Source organism: Coloeus monedula, assembly GCF_965178545.1.
Source record: "Coloeus monedula genome assembly, chromosome: 5".
Taxonomy (NCBI): Eukaryota; Metazoa; Chordata; class Aves; order Passeriformes; family Corvidae; genus Coloeus; species Coloeus monedula.
In genome coordinates, this window is record NC_138785.1 from 172,402 (window position 1) to 183,484 (window position 11,083).

The following is an 11,083-nucleotide window of genomic DNA, read 5'->3' on the forward strand; positions in this document are numbered from 1 at the left end:
CAGTTGGCATAAAGACAGACCTGTGCAGTCAAGCTGCAGCCCTTAAAGCAGCATCTCAAGCCTTAGTGTTGACACAGTTTTGAAAATCACTTCCCAAGAGCTCTCGGTCCCATGCTGATCAACATTGCTTCTATTCCCAGGGCTCTCTTTTGGGCTGGGGCTTCCCACGGCTGATATTTGTTGCCCACCTGGGTTAGTTTCTAATGAAGTGAACTTTCTTTTTCTCTTGTAGAGTCTGCGTTGAGAAGGAGAAGGACCAAGCACCATCTGCAGCCGTACCCAAGACTGGCACAAAGTGTTCTTGAACCACTTCAGCGTTCCCTGAAGAGGTAGGGAAGCCTCCCCCTGGTTCCCTGGAGCTTGTTTAATCTCTGCTGCCCGTGGGCAGAGAGAGCCAGTTCCCTGCCTTGCCCACAGGTGCTGAGCAAGCAGGTCACTGCAACCCAGGCTTGCCTCGTGCTGAGATAACGCGTTTGGACAGGCAGCCCCAGGGGTTCACTTGGCCAGGCCACCACGCCTCCGGGGGCCAGATAAGCCGAGGACAGGTTGTAAATGTCACCCTTTGTACTCTGTCATGTCCAGTTCAGTTGCAATCGGCCTGCGGTGGGATTTGTAACAGAGATAAAAGCAGGAGTGCCCTGCTTAGGAGGCTAAAGGGATGGCGAGTCAGAGAGCGTTTAAACTTGAGGAATTTCTTTCTTCTTCCATCCCAGGTGTTGTAGGTTCATTTCATGCTCTTAAATGATCTGGCAGATAGGGTTTGCTTCCCAAAAAAGGGCACGCGGTGTCGGTAACAAGCACATACGCAGCAGCTTCTACAGACATCACTCCTTTAAAGCTTTCACATTCGAAACTGGGCTGCAGATTCCCCTCCCAATAGCCAGAGCCCCCCCCGGATCAATTATTAATTCCTTCCTCCTTCTTAGAGGGTAATAACGACGTTGTTCCAGACTCTCCAGAAAGACATTCATTGCACGAGCACAGAAAGCGGAAGAGCCTCTCCTCACCTAAGGCAGGACCAGGCTGTATTCAAGGAAACCATTTCACTATGGTGTGAAGGGAAGCATCCTACAGCACAGAAGCAGACACCCAGTTCTCTTGCTCGAGGCCTGCTGGCACCAACACCACTCTCTGAACTAGACTGGGGCTTCAGCTCCCAAACAGAGGGGTCAGTCCTCCAAGTCCAAAGCAGGGATCAATTTTCTCTATTTTTTGTACTATCAAAAATGTTTGTTACAGAAGAGGTGGCCTCTGAGGCAGCCCATAGGTCCTAGAGCTACTGGAATGCTTCTTTTCTACTCCGTGGGATAAGTGTGTTTTGCTTTTGCCGTGGCTCTGGAATTAAAAGGCAGAGAAGGAGTAGGGCAGGGTGGAAATGTGAGTAGGGAAACTCACAGGGTACAACTCTGTCCTCATGTCTCTGGGGTGACCAAATTGCACTTCAGAGAGAACCTGGACATCCCACACAGACGAGTCCTCCTGGGACATTTGGCAGGTGATTCCCAACACTGGGACCACGCCAAGCACCCGCTGCACTTCCCCCCCACGTGCCACTGGCACGCAACGCGTATCCAACACGCCCTCGCGAGGCCGGAGGCAGCCGGGATGGAGGGAAGCGCTGACCGGAAAAGCAGTGAGGAAGGAAAGGTGTTTCGTTCCCAGCCCCGTGGCTCGGAGGAGCCGCGGGACGGCGGGATTTGCTGCCGGCTGTACGGCAGCGCGGAGCTGCGGGGGGCCTGGGCGCGCTGCCGTGGTACTGCCAGAGGTTATCCTGTCCCCTGTGCCAGCACGCTCACACCACCTCAGGGGACGCTCCCAGGACAAGGACTCCAGGAAAAGCCGTCACGTTCCATCAGAACGACAGACCACACAGAGCACCTCAGAGTGACTGAAAACAAGGGAGAAAACAGACATGGACGGACTTTTTTGTTCCCCGAGGTGAAAAGAATTGGAGTGGGATTCTTTTGAGCGAGATAATTATGGTCTGGATTACACCCTGTGCAGCTTTTCAACATCTCCCAGCCAAAGGATGGCTGGGGAACAAGAGAATTGCCAAAAATTGCCTGGTTTGCATGAGACAAGTCACACTCTGTGTGGATAGTCCATACATTTATAAAGCCTTTTAAAACCATCAGGCTCTGGACTACAGGTAGAGTCAGAAAAGAGGTTAAGAGATGCACTTTTGGCAAAATACATCCACTCAGGAAATCATCTCCAGGTCCAACAGAAGTTCCTAAGCGATTCTGATACAACTGGTTGCTGGCAGGGGCTGAAAAGAGCAATTCCTGCCATCAGACTCCCCAGCACAGCCAAGGAATCACAGAATCAGCAGCAGCAATGAAGTGGACAACTTGGATTTCCTTCCTGCATTGCCTCCAGGCCTCACACTCCAGAAAGGATTTGTTGAGTAGACAGGTAAAGAGCTTTTATCCACCACATCCCTGCCACACCTTGGGTTTTGAGGCACAGATTCTGCGAGTGTTACGCTGCCCCGAGTGATCTGAAGGGAAAACCTTCCCTCTCTCCAGAAGCTCCCAAGGAGACGCTGAAAGCCAAGCAGAAACCCCTGCTTGTCTCAGTGAGCCTCGAGCTGTTACACTCCAGCCGAAGGAGTGGATTAGGCTGGATCTGAGCCAAACTGCCACAGAATGCACAGTAAATTCCCTGTATTCCAGCAAGAGGAGCTGAGCACTGTTCCAGCTCAGAGCACATGGAATCCCATTCACACCTGTACAGGAAGGCAGAGAACTGGTGTTGATTTTTGAGCTAAATATTTGCAGAAAAGGCTCAAATGTGTTGTATGAAAGTGAGTTTTCTTAGGCAATCTGCATTACCTATTTGAATCACATGGAAAAGCTGAAATGGTTTTGGCTTTCCATGGAAAATTCACATATTCAACCACAAAGCAATTCCTGGAAGATGAGGAGGACAGGAATCAGGGTTTGCAATGGAAGCTGAACAAAGCAAACCTGCAAAAATGAACCAGACTTTCTTTGTAGCCTTTTTAGCATGGAAAACAATACTTATCTCCTTTGATTTTCAAATCCCTGCATTGCAACTTGTTGGTCTTCCTTAGCAGGGAATTACTCCTCATTTTCCCAGAGATCGCTTCTGTAAATTTAAACCAAGCACTCAGCCAGGGATGTTGGTTTCACAGGGCCATAAAAGAGCACTACAACAAGACATATTCCAAAACACGTGTTCAGATAAAGTCCAGCCACCTTCCTTTCATTACATTTCCATGTAAAAACACAAACACAAACCATGTTTTCTTTAAAAAATGATGACAACTCTTAATGAGGACTAAGCTCTCCATTGGATCTCATTCCTAGTGCTGGCCACACTCCTTTCCAGTTAAATATTTCACACACATTTCCCTCCTGCAAGTGAGTGTTCACTGAACACAGCCCAATTGCCATCCCAAGAGTGGCAAGGGTTTTCCAAGAAAAGTGAAAAGCAGTTACCCATCCTGCTGAGCATGGAAAGAGGCACTGGAGACACTGAATTTAAAGGATTCAAATGAATGCCCCATTCCTGGCAGTGTCCAAGGCCAGGTTGGACAGGGCTTGGAGCAACCTTGTCTAGTGGGAGGTGTCCCTGCCCATGGCAGGGGGTTCGAATGAGATGAGATTTAAGGGCCCTTCCAACCCATACCAGCCTGACATTCTGTGATGATCATGCATGTGGAAATAGTCTTTGCCCATCTACCTTTGTGTTAACAATACCTGCAGCTCTTCAAAGAACTTCTATCTCCAAAAATTTGTCTTTTTATCTCCCTGATGCTTACAGCATACATTTTTTAAAAAATCAGTAAAATACCTGTAATAACTGGAATTTTCCCCTTCATTCTACAGTTTTGGAGTTGATTTTGTTCCAAGCTTTGTAGACATTTTGATGGTAATTATCAATGCTGAAAAAATGTGCATGGGGTACCTCATTCAGCCTTTCCCCATGACTCCTTGGGAGCTGGGAGCAGGAGAGAGCTTATACAGCAAGGAGGTGCAGAAATAACAGGATAACAGCTGAACTTGGGATTTTCCAGTCACTGATCGGTTCCAAAGTCGCCTTCTGCACAGCAATCACCTTTGAGCAATTTGTAAGTAGATGAGTTCAGTGTGCACAACAAAAAGCCCAAGGAGTGTTTAAACTTCTGGTATGAGGTGTGATAAGGAGAAAATGCCTATTTGTCTAAATTTTATGGGGGAAAAAAAAATTTTCAAGGTCCTTCCTTTGCAATAACATGGCCAGTTCATCATCCTGAGCAAATAATGGCATGTCTAATTATTGTGGGAATATTCCCAAAGGGTTAATGTGAAATCTGACAGTAAAAGGGTTTTGATTAACCAGGAATCATTTGGGGGAGGATAAAAGTAACTCTTTCCCCTTAATTCTTTCTGCCTTTCACAGATAAAGCAAGCTCACCCCAAGTCCCTGCCAAAATCTAACAGAATGAATTGGAGAACAATCCTTTACGCTGTTTTATTGGTGAGCCTTACAGTAGCCAAAGCCCTGCCTAGAACTTCTCGGGATGTAGGTAAGGATCTCTCATCTTTTTTCTCTATTTCTTGTTTAACACTGCTGGCTGACTCGGCCCACGTGGCTCTCTGGTGGCTCACTTAGCCACAGTTGGATGTGGGGATTTTCTTAAGGGATAAAGGTATACAGCAAAACTCTCCCTGGAAAAATCTGGTGTGATCAACCTCTTAAGTCCATGAGAATCTCTGTGGTATGCAGGACGGGCATGGATTCCTGAGACGGAGTGCATGGAAGGGAAATTTTCCCTGCCTACTGACACTTGAGCTACAAAATAAAAAGGTATTTAATGAAGCATTTAGTAAACATTTTTTCTGAAATCATCTTGTTTTTCAGAGGGAAAAACAAGCATTGGTCAACGTTTTTCTCAGCTGCACGAGAACAACTTTAAAGCCATGTAAGTTGTCCAGGTAAAGCAGATTTGCTGCCACTGCACAACCTTGTCATTGGGAACGAGTGCACCAAGTCCAATGTTGGCCAGGGTGATACAAATCCTGTCACTGCCTCTCACCTGCAAGGCCCGTAACGAGTTGTTAGGAGGCCAGGAGCAGATCTAATGGAGTGTGTTCCTCCCGCAGTGCCCTGATCATGTTTGCCCAGTACGTGCCAGGAGGGACGTTCAGGAGAGCAGCCGGGATGGCCGAGCGGGTCACAGACCTGGCCAGAAGCTGTGCGGCGGCAGCCAGGGACAGCCCCGACTGCCTGAAGCCTCTGGTAAGCTCAGTCATGTTTCCAGTGTGGTAAACCTTCCCAGAAGTGACTTGTCATTGCAGAGCCCTGGCACGAGTTTTTCCAGAGGGGTGAATCCATTACTCTGAGACGTGACCTCCCCACATGTGCAGGTTTGGTTTGTGGACTCTTTCTCCCATCTATAAAGGTGAACTTCTAATTTTTCACAGGACAGGATTTTCTTTGATACAATATGCCAGGAGAAAAACCTTCCCAGGATTGCTGACTGCTGTGCTAAAGAGGATTCTGAAAGAAATGACTGCTTCCTCTCCCTGAAAAATTTCTCGCAAGGCTTCATCCCTCCTTTGGAAAGGCCAGATGCCGAAGCTGCCTGCAGAAACTACTCACAGCATCAGCAACCATTAACAGCATAGTGAGTAATAAATCCTAGACTGGATGCATGGATGTGACAGTTTGGGCTGGAGGCAGAAAAGGCAGCAGCAACCACAAAGTCCAGCCTAAGAGTCTCTCTCATACTAATGTTTCTTCCTAATGTGAATTACTTGTGCAATTTGTCCAGCTGTAATTGCCATTCTGTGAGGCCTGTTGTGCCACCTGCTGCTTTGGTTTTATCTCCAAGTGACATTATTCTGGCCCAGTTTATTGTAGTCTGTGTAAAGAACTCACCTGAAACCAAGGGCTTCCCTTTAGTCATTAAAAGCCAAGCAGGAGCTGTGCTGCCTCTAAGCCAGAACTGGCAGGATTTGAGACTTAAATTCCCAGGAAAACATCAGCCTCATCAAAATTTTATGAGACAAACCCACACTGCACAACTGTTTGATATGTCAGGAAAACAATATCTTAAGTAGCCTTCATCCTTTTGTTACTTTTATAATTTTAGTATCAACTGAAACTAAAGCTGTTTTTCTCTGGTTTCAGTTTTACTTACGAAGTTTCCAGAAAGCATCCCTTCCTGCCTGCCCCAACAATCCTGTCAGTGGCTCTCCGGTATGAGGAGATGATGAAGAGGTGCTGCGGAGGTGCGGAAGGCCCCTCTCAGCACCTGGAGGAATGCTTCCAGACACAGGTACTCCATCACAGGGGTTTCGGTTACTGATGTGCAACTACGCAAACACTGAGAGACAAATACCAGCATTTCTTTCTCCACATCTGAGCCTGATACTGGAATTTACCTTGTTAAGCACAAACCAAAATCAGACTGCCCTGGAGCTCCTTGGTGACCATTTCCTCCCCTGTGCTAAAAGCACTGAACTCTTGTCTGAAGGGTTCTGCTTTCTTTTCACAGAGCACTTAATAAATGCTGGTGACTAAACAGCAAGCACAACAGTTGCTTGCAACTCGTACAGCATTTTACTTCCACTGTTAAAAAAAAAATTAAATACTGTCACCACTGTAGTTTCAATGTGAACTAGTGTATTTTCTTCCACTTTCATGGCTGCATTTTCTTTCTATCAGACACCAAAGGTGGTGAAGCCAGTAAGAGAAAATGCCCTGAGGCAGGAACACACATGTGGAATCCTGAAGAAGTTTGGAGAAAGGACCTTAAAGGCTCTGTGAGTTTTCCCCATGTTTGTTATTATTTAGGAATAAAGCTGTGAGTGCCTCCTCAGTGACTCTGAAGTACCAGCCCTGTCCTTTTTGTGTGCAGGTCACCATCTAATAAGGAAGACAGATTAGGAATTCAGATTTGTGTGTGGCAGCATCACCATTTCCTTACAAACTGCCATGAGATTCCAAAAATCTAATCCCAAGTCTGAACCAATCACATCTCTCTGTGACGAAAGTTAGACAACGTCTTCACACAGAAATGATGATGGCTAGCACAACCTCCCACTGCAAATATAAACAATAATTACTTTCCTTCCCTGTAGGAAACTTACCCAGATAAGCCAGAAATTCCCCAAAGCTGATTTTGTCACTGTTCACAAACTTGTGATGGACGTGGCTGACATGCACAAGGACTGCTGCCGCGGAGACATGCTGGACTGCATGCAGGACAGGGTAAAGCCCTTCCATCGTTGTGTGGCTGCAGAAATTTAATGCTTTTGTTGTTACTGTTTCCAGATTTTTTTTCCTCCTCTGCTGTATGGATTGCTCTGCCAAACTGGAATTTAACTCTTCGGTCTAATAGTGTGGTTGATTTTCCCAACTGGCTTTTCTCACCGTGAAGCCATTAAAAAGTGCATAAAAATCACCTTATCTGTCTCTAAAATGGAGATAAAAATACTGATTAAAAAAAAAAAAAAAAAGACCAGAGTCTGGTAAAATTTCCTTCTTTTCTTTTCTGTTGACAGGAAGACATTCTGCAGTATGTCTGCAGCAACCAGCACATCCTGTCCAGTAAGATCCAGCAGTGCTGTGAACAGCCCCTGTTACAAAGGAGCGAATGCATCGTTCATGTGGAAAATGATGACAAACCTGCAGACCTGTCCCCCCACGTCAGGGAGTTTATTGAAGACAAAGGAATATGTGAACGTTTTGCCCAGGAAAAAGACACACACTTAGCCAGGTAACACAAGGCTTCCTCTGCTGTCCTTCCCATCCCCGGCCTCCCAAGGGCAGTGGTTTTGGCTTCTCCCTAATTCCTGATCTTCCCCATACTGCAGGTTTCTGTATGAATACTCCAGGAGACACCCTGAATTTTCTGCCCAGATGCTTTTAAGGATTGGCAAAGGCTATGAGGACCTGCTACAGGAATGCTGCATGCCCGGGGCTCCCAGCGGCTGCCTCAGCAGAGGGGTGGGTGCTAGTGGGCCCTGGGGCTCCTCACAGCACATGGAGGGGGTCAGACATATCACCCCATCACTAAAAAAGCCAGTATCCCTGCTCCAGGGCCACAGCTCAGCAAATACCGCAAGGTCTGACTGATTCCCAAATGCGAAAAGCACCAACAGAGCCTTCAGCTGGGAAGCAATTTAACATGGATGGATGGAGGGAAAGGGATGGAGCTAACACTACCACTTCTTTTGTCCCTGCTCCCTTTCGAGTTCCTGACCAATGCCAGTTCCCCCTCCCAAATGTAAGAAGCACTTACGGTTATTGTCTGAGATCAGGACAGTGGCCTTACAACACCTGAAGTCAGAAGCTGCCCTGTGTCTTAGACCTGGCCCTCCAGCAGCCACACAAAATTCAGTAAGTGGTGGCAATTGGAGGTGGACATTTACCACAGACAGTTTACAGGGGTTTCAGACAGAAATGGCATTAAAAACAGGTGGTCCATACCAGGTGAGAGGCAGCTGGAGATACTCAGGCCTGATCAGGAGGCAGTAGGACATCCTGCATTCCCCCGATGCAATGACTCCTCAAATTCACTTATTTTTTTCAGGAGGAAGAACTGAGGAAACATATTTATGAAACAGAAAGTGTCATGAGGACAAGCTGCGACATTTACAATGAGAAAGGAGATTACTATTTCCAAAACGAGTATTACTGTTTCCTATGCTTCCTTACCCTGCTCCGGCTGGGCACAGTCCAGGCTGGAGTAACGCTGCGCGGGTCTCACGGGCCAGGCTAAAGGCACTGCTGAAACATTTGGCTGCACACAAACAGGGCAGTCTTACAGCTGCCCACCTGGGCTTAGAAACTCAAGGCTCAGTCCTGTCCTTGTGCTAAGGAGTGTTCCATAGGGCTGGGCTGGAACATTCCATGGGGAAGGCAGAGGCTGCTCACTGCTGCCTGGTGAAACAAAAACACCAGTATCACAAAATCTGTCATTTCAGGCTCCTCATGAGCTTCACCAAGAAGATGCCTCAGCTGACATCTGCAGAGCTGATCAAATTCACCAAGGAAATGACAACCATCGGCTCCAAATGCTGCCAGGTGGGCCAGGACAAGCTGCTGCCTTGTGCTGAGGAAAATGTGAGTATTATCCTTTGGTTCTGGATCTTACTTGTTGCAAAAAATCAGAGCCATTTCTGCACCGACATAAGCCAGCATTAAGTACAAATATAAAGTATTCTCTATCTTACACACAAGCTTTAAATTCCTTTTACCCTAACTTCACTGTGAGCATTGTGTGTTTCAGTGATTTTTGAAAATGAAAAATTCATGTTGTAACATTGTTTTTTTCATTCTCTTGATAAAGCTGGATCTCGTGCTTGGGGAAATCTGTAGGAGACACCTGGCTGACCCCATAAATCCTGGAGTTTGCCGTTGCTGCAGCAGCTCCTATGCCTTCAGGAGGCCGTGCATAGGAAAACTGGAGGTTGATGAGAGTTATGTGCCCTTGGCCTTGACTCCAGGGCTATTTGCTTTCCATGGAGACTTGTGCACCACGGAAGAGGAAAAGTTACAGCACAGGAAGCAGGAGTAAGACATGATGGTTTGCTGTTACCCCTGGCACTGCTTGCCTTCCTCTTGCCCAGCGTCCTGCCTTCTTTCTTCTCTGGAACACTCCAAAACCAGACAATGATGTTTCATTTCAAAGGGGAAGAGGGCCAGCTTTGTTCCCTGGCAGAAATCCACATCTGGGTGGTGACTAAGGACGAAGAGCTGTGGGAAGGCAATGGGTGGGAACAGAATGGGGTGGGGGGCTGCTGGCCTGGCGTGGAGGGCAGTTCCGTGAGCACGTGCTTCCCTCCCAGTTCCCAGAGCTCTGCTCTCCTGCAGGATGCTCATCACCCTCCTCAAATACAAGCCCCAGATCAGCCCAGAGCAGCTGGGCTCCGTCACGGCCGCCTTCAGTGCCATGAGGGAACAGTGCTGCGGAGAGGCAAACCCTGAGGCCTGCTTCCTGAAAGAGGTATTGCTTCTGTTTCCAGCCAAAGTTCCTCTGCAGCAGGGAGGGAAAGGGTACATCCACATTTTAGATCAAAGCATTTTCCCTGTTTATCCTCCTGCCTCTGTTTCCCTCTTGCCTTGCCCTCGCTGTTTCAGCCCGCTGAACTTCATACCCCAAAACTGCTTTGGTTCCTCTTTACCCTGCAGTAAATCCGCTTTTCCCTACTTCTCTCATGTCCCTCCCTTTACTGTATTCCTTAACGGAGCTTTAACAAACCATCCCTGACCCTTTGTTATCTTTTTTCCCAAGTTTTGGCTTAAAATTATAAAATGGAAAGAATTCTCTTAGTCATAAAAAATGTTTCACCTCTGGATATATCTGAACAGCACATCTGCAAAGGATTCTACTGTCTCTTCCTACCAGAACTGTATTTCGTTATTTTTCTGACCAATACCAAATCTAAGGCCACCTCAGCTGAACAGAAAACCAGTGTGCATTCACAATGATGAATGTGTCTGTGCTCTGCACACAGTATTGTGTACACCTTGCCAAGGTCATAGGACAGGACCTGCCGTTGCCACCGCACTGAACATGTCACAAGAGTATCAATCACCCTCCTGACACTACTGCTCCCAGTGATTTTCCTTTTTTCCAGGGTCCAGAACTCATCAAAAGGAGTGAGAAAATGCTGTCGGCGTAAGGAGCTGCACAGTCCATGGGAAGGTCCTCGCTGGACAAGTGACATGAACTGCACAGGGAGCATGTAAACCAAACCAAGTGACAAAAAGCCACATTTAGTACACAGAGAGGCTGAATCCCCATAAGGAAATCCACTGAAACAATCAGCTAAGTGATGGAAATTCAAGGTTTGGCTGTGGCCACCATCTTCTGGTATGCAATGTAATTTTATTACCCCAAATAGTCACAGACCGAAACAAAGAAAGGCATTTAAAATCCTAAGCTTATGAAGTGTAAGTGCAAATGAGATCAAATTAGAGAAAATCTGCCTGTAGCCACTTGTAAATTACTTTTCAATCACTGAATAATTATTTTTGTAATGCTGGCCTTGAACTACAGCATATAAACTCACCAATATGGCCTGCTCTGGCTTGTTGTAATGTTGCCTTTAAACAGAGAAAG

The 11,083-nt window shown here is 46.9% G+C and overlaps 1 protein-coding gene across 1 annotated transcript; it reads left to right on the plus strand.

The window, feature by feature from the left end:
• Nucleotides 1-1,605: 1,605 nt before the first annotated feature.
• On the plus strand, nucleotides 1,606-10,721 carry LOC309572800 (alpha-fetoprotein-like; the record flags this gene model as incomplete). Its single annotated transcript, XM_082281265.1, has 14 exons — nucleotides 1,606-1,753; nucleotides 4,870-4,930; nucleotides 5,112-5,247; nucleotides 5,433-5,635; nucleotides 6,142-6,289; nucleotides 6,679-6,776; nucleotides 7,095-7,224; nucleotides 7,518-7,732; nucleotides 7,830-7,962; nucleotides 8,549-8,646; nucleotides 8,943-9,081; nucleotides 9,308-9,531; nucleotides 9,832-9,964; nucleotides 10,599-10,721. 14 exons carry the CDS (start codon nucleotides 1,606-1,608, stop codon nucleotides 10,641-10,643), a joined length of 1,911 nt encoding a protein of 636 aa, XP_082137391.1. The 3' UTR covers nucleotides 10,644-10,721.
• Nucleotides 10,722-11,083: the final 362 nt, after the last annotated feature.